This window comes from Pantherophis guttatus, chromosome 4, assembly GCF_059756535.1.
Source record: "Pantherophis guttatus breed Tessera chromosome 4, ASM5975653v1, whole genome shotgun sequence".
NCBI classification, from domain to species: Eukaryota; Metazoa; Chordata; class Lepidosauria; order Squamata; family Colubridae; genus Pantherophis; species Pantherophis guttatus.
In genome coordinates, this window is record NC_142066.1 from 19,607,037 (window position 1) to 19,624,800 (window position 17,764).

Genomic DNA, 17,764 nt, shown 5'->3' on the forward strand with positions numbered 1-17,764 from the left:
GAAGAAGGAATCAGGAAAGTGACTTGGAAGATAGCCAATGAGAAGCAGAGAATTGGGGATCGGAAAGGGAGGGATTGGGGGGCAAAGGTCAGTACTGATCACGGAAGAGTCAGGATCAGATTGCTGTGCTCGAATAAAGAGAAAATTTCCTTAAAGATCGGCAGTTTGGAAATTCATTTATTTTGAGATAGCATCGAAACCTGACAGACGGTCAGTACTCACAACTTTCCAAGCCAAACTGGCAAACCTCTAGCCCTCCAGCTCCCTGCCAGATGTTTGGATGGAGTGGCGCCAAGGTTCCGAAGCCATGGCAGAAAGCCAACTCTCTACTGAAAGCTTACTTCAAGTGGCTGTGAACCAGCCCCCCTCCCTACTCCAGCCAGCTTGGATGTAACGCCCCCCCTCCCCCAGCAAAACTGCAACCTCCCCTTCCTCCACCACTGCCGCAGAATTACCAAGGTCAGACGATCGTGCTCCAGCCCAAGAGAAGAAAAAATGATGAACCTTGGTGGACTTTGTCAAAATCTGCAGAAGCTGAGTTCCCCTTTCCAGACGCTAAAGGTAAGGGGAAGCCTCTGAGTGAATTGGGAAGGGCGGACTGGTTATGGGACTGGCAGCAAGCCAGATAGCAGAAAGCTTCAAAGCTGCCACTCGAGAGCCCCATGGAGAAATTAAAGCAAGATTTTGAACGTGCCGTCAGAGTGGAAGAGGGTCCATCCTGCAGGCCCAAAGAAAGGGGAAGGCCAGCCGATCCTGTTGAACTAAATCACCATAGACGGGAGCTCAGCCCTCCCCCCTCCCACACCAGAAAGAAAGAAAATCCCAGTGTACATCCATGGGTTCCTCCTCTGCCGAGCAAGCATACCAGCCTAAGCAGGGCATCGCCCCCCCACCCCCCGAATGAGAGATGAGGAAGAAGTCCAATGGCACCCTGACAGGCTCACAGAGCCCCACTATGGGAGGAGGGGCCACTGAGGGCAGAGCCACCCCAGTTCAGAGGGAAGTTCGATGGGGATCCAGACCAGGTAGCTCAGTTCCTCGACGCAGCTGAGATCTATATCGAGCGCTATGGGCACCTTTATCTATTCCCCAGAGCCCTAGTCAGTGCCATTTCAGAAGGGCTGGAGGGAGAAGCAAAGAGTTGGTCAGCAGCCCTCTACAAGAATAGAGCCCCCCAACTGCAAGATGCAGATGGTTTCTTGCAACTACTATGGGCTAGGTTCGAGGAGGCAGGGGAGGACCCCTATGTGGAAGACGAACTCAGAAACCTAATGCAGAGAGGGAAGCCCATCAAGGAGCACATTCGTGAGTTCAGAAGAGTCGCTGGCATCTTACCTCCCCTACCAGAGCGACTACTAGTGTATTTCTTCAGAACAAGCCTAGATAAGCGGATAGCCCAAGTGACCGCTTATTGGGACATCCCGAACCAACTCTCCGAATGGTTCCGTGTGGCGATGCAAGTTGAAAGGGGGCTGCACGCCAACGACATGCTAAAGCAACCAGAGGTCAGGGAAAGATACCATGTCACTGCGTTCTTGTATTTCCCAGCTGAGCTTCATATTTTTGGACTAATAGACTTACTGTAGTTTGCCAAGTTCCTTATCAGTATTTTTACTGCACATGTCCTACATTTCATTCCTTCATTACTACTCTTTCCTTTGTTCTCTCTGCCAGGAATGGTCCGGAAGAGGAATGCTGCCAAGATGTAGCTAATTAGATAGATAGATGTTTTGTTACTTTTTACAAATAAAAGAGTTTTATTAGAGAATACTTCTTCGGGTTTTATTTCAGAATATTGCAACTTGGAGAAAGCCACGGTCCATCCTCTAATTAATGGTGAGATTATCCCAGAGCCAAAATGGGATCGATCAAAACCCTGACATCTGGTAGCAGTCGGACGGTTGAAATTATGGTTTTTTCCTTGCTTGTTATTTCTGATAAGACTGCCTAGGCTAATTAGCTAGATGATTGATTTTACGACTGAGGAACGTTAATTAATCTATCTGCTAAGATGCCAAAGAAGAAGAAAAACAAATACAAGATGTATTTTGCTGAAGAGGAGGCAGAAACAAGATTTTCAGATTTCCAGCCCCTTCTGCAGCCACGCAACTTGAACAAGAAGGGGCCATGGGTGAGAAAGATCAAAAAATGCTTTTGGAAATGCGTCAAGGGAGAGATAACAGAACAGCTGCTTTTGAAGATAATGAATTGCGACTGAGGTCGGTAGCTTTTTCTTCTCAATTTGCATGCTATAAATCTATCCTCCCGGAGCCCTCAGATTATGATGTGCTTGGTGCTAGGCCAAGAAAGTTTTCACAAACTGCCGAGCATTCTTCCTCCCACATAGAGAGAGAAGTAATTTACTATCCTCCTCAAAGCTCTGAACTCACTCGGCATGAGATGGCCATCAAATCCTATCGTGAGCACGTAAAATATTATGAAAATGAACTGTCTCAGTTTAAGAGGTATTTGTCTATGCTTGAGCAAGATAAGACAGAGCCTTGTGACTTAAGAATCCCTATAAGCGCCATCTTGCCTTCTTCCTCAGAGCCAAAGACACACCCCCTGGTGGATTCTGTGTCAGGCCAATTAAAACAGAGAGCAGTGCACACGTCACATAAAAGTCTCCCTGATCAAGTTACATTAAACCTGCCACACAGTCATTTCTTGTAACTGGGCTGCCCGAAGCTAAAGGTGCAGCACCATCTGCTGGCGAAAGTAATTTACTACAGGAAGCTGAAAGAGAACGGAGCTTAGATGAGCACTTTGAATTGTTGCAGCAGATGCTAGCAAACGTGTCCTTCGCTCGTTCAAATGTTCAAGCTGATATGCCACAAGTGTCTCCACAGACCCCATCTCCAACACCCCCTGGTGGTGCTGGTGTCTTTTTAGATGGAACACAACCATGCTCAATGCAGAAAAGGCAAGCTCAAGCACAAATGGCAGCTGGAATACTGCAGATTCCAATGCAACAGCAGCCACAAATGCCTGCATATGTGCCACAGCCACAAGTGCAAACAGGGTCAGCTCCTGGTCCACCTCCAATGGCACAACCAAGACCATTTTTAGGTCCACAACAGGCACAGCAAATACCACAGGCATTTCTGCCAGCACAGCCAGCATACCAAATGCATGCTCCTTACCAGGCATTTTCTGTCTCTCCACTAACTGGTGAGTCAAAACTAAAAATGTCAGGACATAATTATAAAGCCTGGGTCAGTGAGATTACACTATTGCTTCTTAGAGAAGGCACTCACTGCATGATTTTTAATCCTCCTGCACAGTCATGGACTTTTGCAATAAGAGACTTAGAGATTAGAGCTCACACAACATTATTGATGTCCATGGATACTGAACTGCAGGTCACTTTTCCATCAAATACAACAGCCCGACAAATTTGGGCTGAATTGGAAAATTGCTACAGACCTGTCTCAATTGAATCTTCATGTTTACTCATGTCTGAACTCCACGGTTCGAGATTGAAACCCGGTGAACAAATTGGAGGGCATTTGACCAAACTGAAAGGAATCAGAACAGAATTGAGAGAAAGAGGCCATAATATTGATGATATTCAAATGATCAGCATCATCATTAACTCATTGAATTATGAATGGAAAGATGCTGTTACAAAAATTAACCAAGTCCCAATTGCTCAACGCATAGTGGACAATGTCTGTAGACTTTTAATTGAAGAAGAGGCATTCATGTTGGCCACGCCACATTTGAGAGGATCACCCGCATCAAGAGCTCCAGCTAGGCACCCCTTCTGAGGAAGAGCCTATGCTCCAAGGATGCCAAGGTGCAACACCTGCAATCATGTGGGACATGCCACCTGGGATTGTCCCCAACAAGTTCCAGCTCCCGTCTCATACCAGCCCAAAGGAATAGACTCCAGAGGCAGAGACAGAGGTGGAAGACAAGGTCGTCGTGGTCCCCGGCGTGATCCACAAGCTCCACTCACCACATTGGCTTTAACCAATGATCCACAACTTCAACCAGAGTACGACAGACGACTCCTGTGGACTTTGGACAGTGGTGCAGCATTGCATGTTACCTACAGAAAGGAACTTTTCACAGAGATGCACGAGCCTGAACCTGAACTACGTGAACTTTATTCTTTTTCCAATCATCCTTGTCAGGCCAAAGGAAAAGGAACTGTTTATGTTGAAGAGCTTGATGCATTCATTCCTGATGTTTATTACATACCAACAGCAACCAGTAATTTGCTTAGTCAGAGTCACTTGTCTAGAGCATTAAAATTCCAGGTTCACCACCTTGAAAATGCAAGTTACATAGTTAAAGATGGAGATATTGTTGCTGAAACCATAACAATTGGTGGTGTTTATTACTTAAAGCCAAAGCCTAAACCACAAACACAGGCAAGTATACAAACTCCAAAAAGGGAGAGCACAGGCCCAGAGAGAGATGCTCCAGAGAGAGATCCTGTTGCTATTCCAAAGGGTCCTAAAGCCAAGAAAAAGAGAATTAGTAAACAGGTTGCTCAGAGCAAGCCTGAGGTTCCGCATAAAAATGTTAATGTTGAGAATTCACTAACTGGTAAACCTTTGCATTCTAGGTGTATCCATAAATGGCATAGAAGATTGGGCCATGCCAGTTTCTATGTTCTTAGGAAGATGCCGGAGTTCGCAAAAGGTTTGGATCTAAAGGGGTGTAAGGTGTTTTTGGATTGTGCTGTCTGCAAAAACGCCAAATCCAAAGCAGAAGCCATTCCCAAACATGCTACACGCCTGTCAACACGCATTTTTGATTTGGTTCACATTGACATAGTTGGTCCTTTTCTGCCATCATTTGGTGGTAGAAAATATTTCCTAACAATTGTTGATAATTACTCTAGATATGGATATGTATATCCTATGAAAGAAAAATCTGAGACTTTTCAGATCTTTAAAGACTTTGCAGCCCTTGTTTCTACCCAACACCAAGTTCGCATCACCAGAATCCAGATTGATCATGGTGCCGAATTCATGTCTCAACATTTCCAGAAGGGATGCGTAAGAATGGAATTATTCATCAGACGTCGGCTCCTTACACACCGACCCACAACGGAGTCATAGAAAGAAGACAAGGGGTACTGCAAACCATGATGCGTTGTCTCCTAGAAGACGCCCACCTTGATAAGATATACTGGGGTGATGCAATAAAATATGCAAATTACATTGTCAACCGTACTTGGAGCAGTGTAACAAATCAGACTCCTTTCTTCATGTTGTATGGCTACAAGCCCGATCTTAAAAACATCCATATTTTTGGTTCATATGCTATGGTGAACATTCCCTTAGCTCAAAGAAGAAAAGGAGGTCCAGCAGCAAAGAGACTGAGATTCATGGGCATTGATGATAACTCAAAATGGAGCAAATTTATTGACTCTAAACATGTAATTGTGATTTCCCAATCTGCTAATTTTGAGGAAGATGTTGACTGGTCCAGGATTCATTCCAATGATCCTGGAGTTTATTTTCCTAGAGATGATACTGCTGATGCTACGCAGATTGATGATCAAGATTCCACTTGTTCTTCTCAACCTGATGTTCCGTCTTCGCAAGCCACGGATGCTGACGCTAGCGACAAATGTGAGGAAGAGGACGAAGCAGAAGCAGACTGGACTGTTGTCCCGAGATGTTCCAAGAGGGCCACAAAGGGAATCCCTCCACAACGATATTCTTGGCAACTGACAAAAGCACCCTTGCCTTTGATTTGCAATGTTACACTTCCACCTGATACGTTCACACAAATCAAGCAGCTTCCTGATTCAGAGCAAGACAAATGGTATGAGGCAATGCAGGCTGAAATGGACAGTCTAAAGAAACTCAAAGTTTCTGCAAAACCTCCAGCAAACAAAAAGGTCATTGGCACTCGATGGGTCTACAGAATCAAAAAGAAGCCAAATGGTGAGTCATTGTACAAGGCCAGACTTGTAGCTCAGGGTTTCGCTCAACATTATCCTGAGGACTACACAAATACCTACTCACCGACAGTTCAAACTGAGAGTGTAAAAATTGCTTTAGCAACTGCAACTATCCTTGGTTTAGAAGTTTTCCAGTTTAATGTTGACACAGCTTATCTACATGCAGACCTAGATGAAGAGATCTACGTAAAAGGTCCTCCAGGGTTCCGATAGCAAGAAGGGGATACCTGGTTTCTAAACAAAAGTCTTTATGGTCTGAAACAATCTGGTTTAATGTGGTATTTATGTCTTACTGACAAACTAAATTCAATGGGCTTTATTAAGTCCAAAACTGATGAGTGCGTGTTCACAAAAAGATCTAACAATGCATATGAGATAGTTCTTGTTTATGTTGATGATATTGTTTATATTGGTCCAAATAAGCAAATGAGTGAGATTTTTGCCAAAGCTTTGCAGAGATACTTCACATTGAAATCATTGGGTCACATTAGCACTTATTTAGGTGTTCAGATTGAAAAAACACAGAAGGGGTTTAGTCTTTCACAAGAGGATAAAATTGAACAAATTTTGCATCATTGCAACATGAAGGATGCTAACACAACAAAGACACCCATGCAAACAGATTTTCACAACTTGACACAAGAAGCAAGTCCTGAGTTCAAGGATCAAACACTTTATCGTTCAGTCATTGGGTCACTGTTGTACATTAGTAATTGGACCAGACCCGATATTGCACTTAATGTTAATCTCTTATCTTGACACGTAGGTAAGGCAAAACAGTTTCATTGGACATGCGTTAAGAAATTATTGAGATACCTAAAGCACACTAAACACATGAAATTATTGTTAGAACCAACACATACTGATTATGCAGAATTATGTTGTTATGCAGATTCTGATTGGGCGAGTGATAAGAAATCACGTGAAAGTACTTCAGGTTATATGATGTCCTTAAATGGATGTCCTGTTTATTGGCAAGTGCGTAAACAGAATTTTGTTTCTTGTTCATCTACCGAAGCTGAATATCCTTGTGTTTCAGATGCATGAAATTCTCTAACTTGGTTTGATGCTTTGGTCACAGATATCTGGACACGTCCGATTCGACCAATCACCGTGATGGAAGACAATGAATCGGTGGTTTATATTTCTGAATCACATTTCACAGGTTCTAGGTCCAGACACATTGACATCTGTTATCAAAACATAAAACATTTAGTGAAAAAAGGTTTTGTTAAAATGCAGTATGTATCTACACATGATCAAATTGCTGACATCCTCAACAAACCTCTCCCAGCAGCTCCACACGAGTATCTGCATAAGAAGATGTGCCTTATTTGATGATGTACCTGATGTTTCGCTCAACTGGCAAAGAAGGGGATACCATGTCACTGCGTTCTTGTATTTCCCAGCTGAGCTTCATATTTTTGGACTAATAGACTTACTGTAGTTTGCCAAGTTCCTTATCAGTATTACTGCACATGTCCTACATTTCATTCCTTCATTACTACTCTTTCCTTTGTTCTCTCTGCCAGGAATGGTCCGGAAGAGGAATGCTGCCAAGATGTAGCTAATTAGATAGATAGATGTTTTGTTACTTTTTACAAATAAAAGAGTTTTATTAGAGAATACTTCTTCGGGTTTTATTTCAGAATATTGCAACTTGGAGAAAGCCACGGTCCATCCTCTAATTAATGGTGAGATTATCCCAGAGCCAAAATGGGATCGATCAAAACTCTGACTACCAATCAGACCCAAGATCACATACCAGACGAGGAACCACGGCACTACGGCCTACCCAAAGGCCCTTCGTTCTGCAGAGCCTAATGAGGTGCTACAGATGTGGGGGAATGGGCCATCTAGCAGCAGCATGTGGAACCCCGGGCCCAAGGCCAAACCCACAGCCAAAGGCACGATGGGAACGGGGCCCCAAGCACACCACCGATGCACCACGAAATCTCCCCCCAGGCACAGAGGTCTTCGCCCACCTGACCGAAACAAGGAGAGTCCAAGATGATGGAGACCAATCCCCTGACTCGTATGACAGCGAAGATGATGGTGAATATGACCCAATGGGTCATCCTTTCCTTTTCCCCATACACCTAACAGCCCCAAAAACAGAGACCCAAGAGACTTTCCAAGCCCTGATATATTTGGGCTGCACTAGGTGCCTGATTAATCTACCCACAGTCCTAAAATTGGGGATCCGAGCTAAGAAGCACAACCACCCAATTCGATTTGAGCAAGTTGATAGGACCCTAGTAGGCGGAGCTTATGCCACACACCTGACCGAGCCAGTGAAGCTAGAACTAGGGGATCACTGGGAAACAATTCAGTTCATAATAGCCCCCAAGATGACTGATCCAGTCATACTGGGACTTTCCTGGCTAGACAAGTGGGGTCCAATCATCTGGTGGCAAGAGGGGACCCACATATTGAGGATAGCAAAGGGGCCCCAACCTCTGCCGCTCCAACCAGGACAGATGCCCCCCATACTCGAGCCCCAACTTCTCCCGCCTGAACAAAAGAAGATGGCGCCAACACAAAGGCCCCTCCCAAAGCGCATTGCAAAGCAGCTGGGGGCCACATCCAACAGCTCCCATGAAGCAGAACAGATCCCAAAAGAGTACCAAGACCTAGCAGAGGTATTTAGCAAGACCGAGTGTGACATCCTACCCCCCCACCCCACGATGCCGACTGCACCATCGAAATCATCCCTGGGCAAAACTACCTAAATTGTATGCCATGACGCCCCGTGAAATGCAAGAAATGCGAAACTACATAGACAAGAACCTACAAAGGGGTTTCATTGAGCCAGCCAAACTGCAAGTCGCAGCACCGGTCCTTTTCAAAGAGAAGAAAGATGGCTCTATGCATCTGGTAGTTGACTTTTGCATTATCAATGTGGTCTGCATACACAACTTATATCCCCTCCCCCTCATGAAAGACATGCTAGCCCACCTGGCCAAGGGGAAGGTTTTCACCAAACTAGACCTCCGTGAAGCCTACTACCGAATACGCCACAGGGAAGGTGACGAGTGGAAGACAGCATTCAACTGCCCCCTGGGAAGTTTCCAATTCAAGGTGATGCCATTTGGGCTACAGGGAGCCCTAGTGGTGTTCATGCAATTGATAAATGAAGTTCTACATGACCACCTCTATAAGGGGGTCCTCATCTACCTAGATGACATTCTCATTTACATGGAGACCATAGACGAACACATACCCCTCATCCGCAAAGTGCTGGAAAAACTGCTGAAAACGAACCTCTATGTCAAACTGTCAAAATGAGTTCCACCAATCGCGGTTAGGCTATTTAGGTTACCGAGTGTCAAATGAGGGGATAGAGATGGACCCGGCTTAAGTACAATCAGTCCTAGACTGGCAGCCCCCGCACACCCGCAAACAACTGCAAAGCTTCCTGGGGTTCACAAATTTCTACAGGCAATTCATCCCCTCCTTTGCAAGAATTGCCAAACCTCTGATGGACCTCCTAAAGACAGGGAGTCCGACAACAAAACCCCGCCCAGGACAACCTCTACAGTGGGACCCAGCCTGCCAACAGGCATTTGAAACACTAAAACAAATGTTTGCAAAAGAACCGGTCATGAAGCATCCTGACCCCGAACAACCCTTTGTCATCCAAGCAGATGCCAGCGATGTGGCAGTGGAGGCAGTCCTACTCCAAAAGAACAGCCAGGGGGACCTACAACCTTGTGCCTACACATCCCGCAAACTCACCGACACAGAGAGATGATGGGCGGTGTGGGAAAAAGAAGCATTTGCAGTGAGGTGGGCACTGTTAACCTGGTGACATCTGCTAGAAGGAGGCCAAACACCATTCGAAGTTTGGACTGACCATAAAAACCTGGAGGCCCTCAAGACCTCACAGAAGTTATCGCCCAGGCAAGTCTGGTGGGCCCAATACTTCAATCATTTCAACTTCGAGCTGAAGCACATCCCAGGGGGGAAGAACTTTCTGGCCGATGCCCTCTCCCAAATGCCCCAATACAACAGTGATCGGGAGCAGGTGGTGAATGCCATCATCCCCTTTGCCCAAGGAGTGGGTCAGGTAACCACCAGACAGCAGCATCGCGACCAGCAGGGGCAACCAGCAAGTGACCTGATGACAAGGCTCAAGGCAGAAACGTTGGCGGACCTCTGGTTCTGAGACAATCAACATCTCTTGACAAAGAGAGATGGCCTAGCATGGAGAGGGACAAAACTTTATGTCCCAGAGACTCTACGCACCCTGGTCCTCAAGAGGAGTCATGACGTTAAACCAGCGGGGCATTTCGGTTTCCTAAAGACTCTGCATTTAGCACGGAGACAGTTTTGGTGGCCCCACATGAGAAAAGACGTAGACAGCTATGTAAAAAGTTGTACCATCTGTGCCACAATGAAAACCCGACCAGGAAGACCTCCGGGGCTGCTGCAGCCAGTAGCTGAACCGTCAAGGCCATGGGAGGAGATTGCTATGGACTTCATAGTCGAACTGTCGAGGAGCGGCGGAAACACAGTGATCTGGACTGTAATAGACGTATTCTCCAAACAGGCACATTTCATACCCTGCAGCGGACTACCCTCAGCCCGCCAATTGGCCAAACTGTTCGTGAAACACATCTACCACCTGCATGGAGTACCCAGAAGAATCATCTCTGATCAAGGTGTCCAGTTTACAGCGAAGTTCTGGAGGGAATTCCTTCGATCCATAGGATCATCCCAAGGCCTCAGCTCAGCGTTTCACCCGAGCACCAATGGGGGCGGGGCGGAGAGATTGAATGTCATGATAAAGCAGTACCTGAGGTGCTACATTGACTACCAACAATCGAACTGGGCGGACCTCTTATCGTTTGTGGAGGTTGCATATAACAATGCTGTCCACAGTATTACAGGACTAACCCCATTTAAGATAGTGAGTGGCATGGATTTCGTCCCCATGCCAGAGTACCCAAGGGAACCTCCTTCCTCAGTTAGCTTGACCGACTGGATGGCAATGCTGAGAGAAACCTGGGAGAACGTCAAGAGGTCATTAGATAAGGCAGCATGGTCTTATAAGAAACAAGCAGATAAGCACCGAGCCTCCCAAAGGCCGTTCCGAGTAAGGGAGAAGGTCTACCTCTCCACCAAGTATTTAAGACTCAGACTCCCGACCAGGAAACTGGGCCCAAAATTCATAGGACCATTTCCAATAGTAAAAATAATCAACCCGGTTACAGTACAATTGCAGTTGCCCCGGTTACGAGGGAGGATACACCCCGTTTTTCACAGTAGCCTCCTGAAGACTGTGGTAGGGTCAACTTTAAGGATGGTGCCACGTGATCCCCCAGGACCCTTGATTATTGGAGGCCATACCCACTATGAAGTACAGCGAATTCTTGATTCGAGGTGGCACAGAGGGCGCCTCCAATACTTAATTAAGTGGAAGGGTTACCCCTTGTCAGAAGTTTCCTGGGTGAAGAGCACAGAAATTCAAGCTGACCTTATTTAGCCTTATAGCTAAATTCCATGCAGATCACCCGGACAAGCCGGGACGGGGTGGGACACACCCTCGGACAGGGTAATGGTACTAAACTTGTTGTTTGTCTCGTGCAGGCCTCACTAGGAGAGTGAAGGGAGAGGAGCCGGATGTCAGCGTCCCAGCACTGACATATAAATAAAGGGAGGAGAAGCCTGAACTTTTGCCTGCTAAATCCCTTTGAAGATTCTGTCTCCTCGGAGATGGGGAGGGGGGAGACATTCATGTGATCTGACGAAGAAGGAATCAGGAAAGTGACTTGGAAGATAGCCAATGAGAAGCAGAGAATTGGGGATCGGAAAGGGAGGGATTGGGGGGCAAAGTTCAGTACTGACCACGGAAGAGTCAGGATCAGATTGCTGTGCTTGAATAAAGAGAAAATTTCCTTAAAGATCGGCAGTTTAGAAATTCATTTATTTTGAGATAGCATCGAAACCTGACAGTCTCCCCTAGTCCTTCTTTTCATCAAACTTTACATACTCAGTTCCAGTAACTGCTCTTTATATGTTTAAGCATTGAGTCCCCTAATAATCTTTGTTGCTCTTCTCTGCATTCTTTCTAGAGTCTCAACCTTTTTTTTTATCATACAAATGTTGATGACAGGCATGTTAAATCTCCTTGATCACACTCTATCAGAGCAAACTGAAAACACTTAGCTTAGAAAGTTTCATTAGTCATCTTTCCTCCCATTCGATCAAAACAGTTATAAATATGAGTGCTATAATTTCTTTTTCAGATGCTGATGACTGTTTCCCGTGTTCAGAATATAAATATACGAATGAACCTCACAATCTTTGCATTCCAAAACACATCATATTTTTGTCTTCTGAAGAAACTCTGGGCGTTAGCCTGACAACTATTGCTTTCTTCTTTTCTTTCATCTCAGCTTTGGTGCTGCATATCTTCATTAAACACTGAGATACTCCCATTGTCAAAGCCAAGAATAGAAACCTCACCTACATTCTTCTCATTGCTCTCCTCCTCTCCTTTCTTTGCACTTTGCTTTTCATTGGGGAACCTGACCAAGTAAAGTGTCTCATGCGACAAACGACTTTTGGCATTATCTTCTCTGTAGCCCTTTCCTGTGTATTGGCCAAAACAATCATAGTGGTCCTTGCTTTCATGGCCACCAAGCCAGACTCCAAAATGAGGAAATGGGTGGGGGAAAAGGCTGGCCAATGTTATCGTTCTTTCTTCTCCCTAGTGCAAGTCACCATCAGTAGTATATGGCTGGCAATTTCTCCCCCATTCCCAGATTCAGAAATGCACTCTATGGCTGAAGAAATTGTCCTGGAATGTAATGAAGGTTCAGCCTTCATGTTTTATAGCACCCTTGGTTTTATGGGTTTTTTGACTGCTATCAGTTTTACAGTGGCTTTCTTTGCTAGGAAGCTACTAGAAGATAGTTTCAATGAAGCCAAATTTATCACCTTCAGCATGTTAGTCTTTTGCAGTGACTGGATATCATTTGTTCCCACCTATCTCAGCACGAAGGGGAAGTACATGATGGCTGAAGAGATCTTTTCTACTTTGGCTTCTGCAGCTGGTTTGCTGGGCTGCATTTTTGCCCCAAAATGCTACATTATTGTTCTGAGGCCTGATCTGAACAGAAAAGAACAGTTGGTAAAGAAACAAAACTGACTCTTTTGATCCAGCATGCTATAAAGTTTCCAAATTGTGATATAAATCTCAATTGTCTCCTTAAGAAATTGCTGTCCATTTTGTAAAATTGATTGCAAACAAGTGTGCAGGAATAAAATATGGAATGTAGTCCTTATAAAATGGTTTCTTTACACATCAGATTGGGCGCTATTTTGTGAGAAATAGAGAAATATAAAATAGCTGCTGTAAGAATTATATAAGTTTATCATAGAAAAGAGAGACCCATAGGAAAACCAGGAGGTAAAAGCTAATGAAAAAAATGAAAGGAAAGGAGAAATGTGAGAAATAAAGTGTGAACCTGGTTTTTGCCATTTTGTACTACCATTAAAAAAATTAATAACCCAAAGACATAAGAAAAGAGAAAAAAAAGATGTAACTCGTATAAATGATGGTAAATCTTTGGCAATATATAAACATCTAAAACAGAATTGAGAAAATAAAAAGAGGATATATGTGTAAGTATTTCTAGGATTAGGGATTGAAATCTTTCAGCAGTCTTGACATTTCCATAATATTAGCTGCTTATCAATGTAAATTTCATAACACAAATAACTAATACAACTTACAATTACTTACTATAGTAAATAATATACAGCAAAGTGCAAACCACATGAATTTATCCAAAGTAAATCAAAAGACACAGCTGTCCCAGAGTAGAAATACACCATATAGTGTATACAACATATAGTGTAAGGACTGTAACAGGCCCTGTGTAGGACAAAAGTCAGAAAGTTAGGAGAGCAGATCCATGAAGACCAACCAGTAAATGTCATTAGATGTCATGATGGAAATGCCTAGTTTAAACTGATAATCAGAGACCAAGCAAGTCCAAAAATGCATATAGAGGTTACAACAATAACAACTATATATCATTCAAAAGAGACAATCAAAAACCAAAAACAAAACAAAAAGTTCAATATGCCTCCTCACCAGCAATCAACAGAAAGATTAATGCTAGACCAATAACCAAGTAATCAAGTCCAATCAAGAAACTAGTAATGCAGTCAAACAAACTAACAGTAAACAACAGCCTAATCAAGGAACCACAAAGGTTTCAGTGACAGGGCAAGCCACTATGTACAATGAGAGCAAACCCTACTCCTTTGGAGTACAGATGATGTTATCTACTATTCCAATAAAAATCTGCAAGAAAACAACCAAGCTCAGAGAGCACTAAGGTCCAGACAGTTCAACCTTTAGCTACATATATTCTCTTTTACTGAAACAACAAAGTCTGGAAAAGATCTATGTATGTTTAGTACATTTATATTTATGTGTATGTATATATATACAGAAAGAGTATGGGTCTCTCTAGGAAGGAAGGAAGGAAGGAAGGAAGGAAGGAAGGAAGGAAGGAAGGAAGGAAGGAAGGAAGGAAGGAAGGAAGGAAGGAATATCTGAAGAGAAAGATGCTTCTTAACAGTCAGATCCAAGTTTCATTTAATGCAATTTGATTTGATTTACTTTATTGTTTAATTGATGACTGAAATTTCCATTTGAATTCAGCTGTTTTCTCAGTTGGAAGCAAACTGCAGATCCTGGAGAACAAAACTTTTTACATTTCTCATTTAGTTCTCTCTGTACCCCCTCGTGATTATTTTGTCCTTAATTGCAGGTTACAATAATCTGTGTATCACAAGTTGGTTTGTGCACCTGAGCATGTATAGTTCTCTACAATCATGATAATTCATTCTTATTTTCAATCTCTAAGGCGTTACAGAATATACTAAAAGTAATGTATTTCCACAACAATAAAGATGCAATATTCTTTTTTCTCCAAAGCTACAGCTAGAGGACAAAGTCCTGTCATTCTGATTTTTTAAAAAAGGAAACCTCTACTTTATAGCAGCCTTGTGGAACACTGTATCTCAGGCTGTCCTATTTCAAATGCTTAATATTCATGGAGAGAGATAAATTGGTCTGCAAAATGATATTATTCTTTGCATCTGTAGCAATATTGTCCTTCTTTGTAGAAGCTGATACAATTCTTCCTAAATGTTCTGTAGGAGATCAGCCTTTTATTAAGCACAAGCAATATCATTCAGAAGATTTAGTCATTGCGGGCATTTCATCTCAAATTTGCATGATATCTGATGAAGTAACATTCAGAAGAAGTCCATCAGTTGAATTGTTTGGTGATTTAATGTATGGAATGCAAATACAGAAAATAGTTAAAGCCTGTGACATGATTGAATTAGGATGGAGGATGAATGTTATATTGCCTATCCTGCACTATTATTTCTAAATAATATTGCTTCAGTTTCCATCTGTTACACAAGATATTTTCCAATGTGTTGTTATTTTTTTGGCTTTGGTACCATTCTAGCAGGTATCAGTTAAATTTTAATACACTTTTTTCATATCTCTATGACTTGATGAAGTACACATGAAATAAATGCCTGCAGAGCATTGCTTCATACCAGCAATACGTTAAGGTGTGCATGATTGCAGTTAGTCCTACATGCAGATATTATATCAAATATTCCTCAGAAATTTCCAGTGTATTGAGTAAGTAAAGTAGAAAATTAGGGTACAAAGTAAAATTAATTATAGTCTTCCCAATTAAGAACCCCCCCACTAATTATTGATGTTTATTGCATTTTGCAATTGGGCTGCCTGAATGCATATGGATTGTTATATTGCTTTGACCTCTTTCCTGAATATTTTAAACAAATGGTTTCTTTGATGCTAGTGCATCAACCTGTATCAGTGCATATGGCCTGCACAATCTAAACTTGTGTGATACAATTAGAATGCAGCCAATTCCAGATTTGGCAACAGATGTTGTAAAATTCATTTCAGATATTATATGCAAAACTACCAGCACATCTTGGCTTTGGAATTTGCAATCAAAGAAATCAATGAGAATTCCAGGATCTTGCCAAACATCACTCTCGGTATCCATATCTCTAATAGCTATTTCACAGGAAGATGGATCTATCTGGCTTCCATGGAGCTTCTCTCTACGAAGGAAAGGTTCATCCCAAACTACAAATGTGACCTCAAGGACAATGTAATATCTGTGATTGCAGGACATAATGCTTACGTTGGTCAGTTCATGTCAAACATTCTGAATATATATAAGATCCCACAGGTAAGAGCCATCCTATAAAGAAAGGAGTCAAATCTAAATACAGTATTTCTAACTTGATTTAGTTTAATTTCTATTCCAAACTTTTATCTTTATGAATCTATTAGTGTCAGAAACATTCAAAACAAAGGAATAACATCACCTCATATAGTTAAAATCACAATCAACCTAAACATCAAAATATATTTCATCCAGGGTGGGACAAAGAGGAATGATTCAAAATGTTAGAATGTTATGTATACATAATCTACAGGGTAAATCATGTCATAGAAACGTGTGTAAACATAGCATAATCCAACTTCAATTCATTCTTGAAGTTCTGACATTTCTGGAGCTTTGTTTATTAAAACAAAAAGAAACAATTATCATAGAAATTGTACGGGAATATGCAAATAGTAATCAATTCTGCCGTTTCCTGTTTATTTTAAAAAAACTAAACAATTATCATAGAAATTATTCAAATGGTAGTAAACTCTGCCCATGCCTGGAGAATATTAATATTTAAATAAGATCCTTAAAATAGACATAAATGATTTGGAAATATATACTCTAATTTCTTCTTTTTTCCTAGCTCATATATGGTTCAACTGCAGAGATAGATGACAACATACAAGCTGCTTTCTTCCGTCAATTATTTCCAAATGAAGACCTTCAAATTATGGGGCTGGTCCAATTGTTGTTTCACTTCCAGTGGAAATGGATTGGGCTCATTGTCCAAAACCCTGAAAAGGGGAAGAGTTTCATCCAGAATAAGCTTGAGAAATTTTCTAAGAAAGGCATCTGTTTTGATTTCATGGAAGAAATGCCAATGGAATCTGTTATCAACGATATTGAAATTCAACTTAATTCTTATGTTTTGCTCTATAAGGCTATTATGAGAAGTACTGCCAATGTTGTAATCACTTATGGTGAAAGTGACAACATGACCTTTCTTAGAATGTTGCCATTTGGTTCAGAATATGAAGAGATGCCAATAAAGAGAAAAGATAAAGTTTGGGTCATGCCAGCACAGATGGAATTCACATCACTCCGCTTTCAAAGATACAGGGGACTGGATTTCATCCATGGTGCACTATCGTTGGCAGTTTCCTCAAAGGAAATATTAGGGTTTAAGAAATTTATTCAGACGAGAAAGCCTTCTTCAGAAGAAGAGGACAGTTTGACAAGAGTGTTTTGGGAAAATGCATTTGAATGTTCTTTCCCAAATGCTGGGTTAGATGAGGACAGTGACAATCAATGCACTGGTGAGGAGTCACTGGAGACCCTTCCTGAATCTGTGATTGAATCTAGTATTACTGGACAAAGTTACAGCATTTACAATGCTGTCTATGCAGTGGCCCATGCTCTGCAAGCCATGCTTTCATCTAAGAGCAGAAAAAGAGGAAATGGTTGGGAACTCAGTCAACAGTCGTGGCAGGTGAAAATGACATGAATGAAAATATATTATATATTTATATAAGGGCCAGTCATATAAATATTCAGCTAGTATTTTAGAATTGTACAGCTAATAAGAATATTCTGAAGCTAAACTAACTCAAAAGTGATATGTCAGAACTTCAAATAATAATTC

The 17,764-nt window shown here is 42.3% G+C and overlaps 1 protein-coding gene across 1 annotated transcript in view; it reads left to right on the forward strand.

Moving 5' to 3' along the window:
* Positions 1–17,764, forward strand: part of LOC148113860 (vomeronasal type-2 receptor 26-like) — a 56,521-nt gene that overhangs the window by 25,357 nt on the left and 13,400 nt on the right. The window contains exons 6-9 of the mRNA XM_087893472.1: positions 12,697–12,987; positions 15,110–15,248; positions 16,020–16,197; positions 16,766–17,611. Of these exons, the coding sequence (XP_087749598.1) occupies positions 12,697–12,987; positions 15,110–15,248; positions 16,020–16,197; positions 16,766–17,611 (1,454 nt within the window). The remainder of the gene's footprint in view (positions 1–12,696; positions 12,988–15,109; positions 15,249–16,019; positions 16,198–16,765; positions 17,612–17,764) is intronic.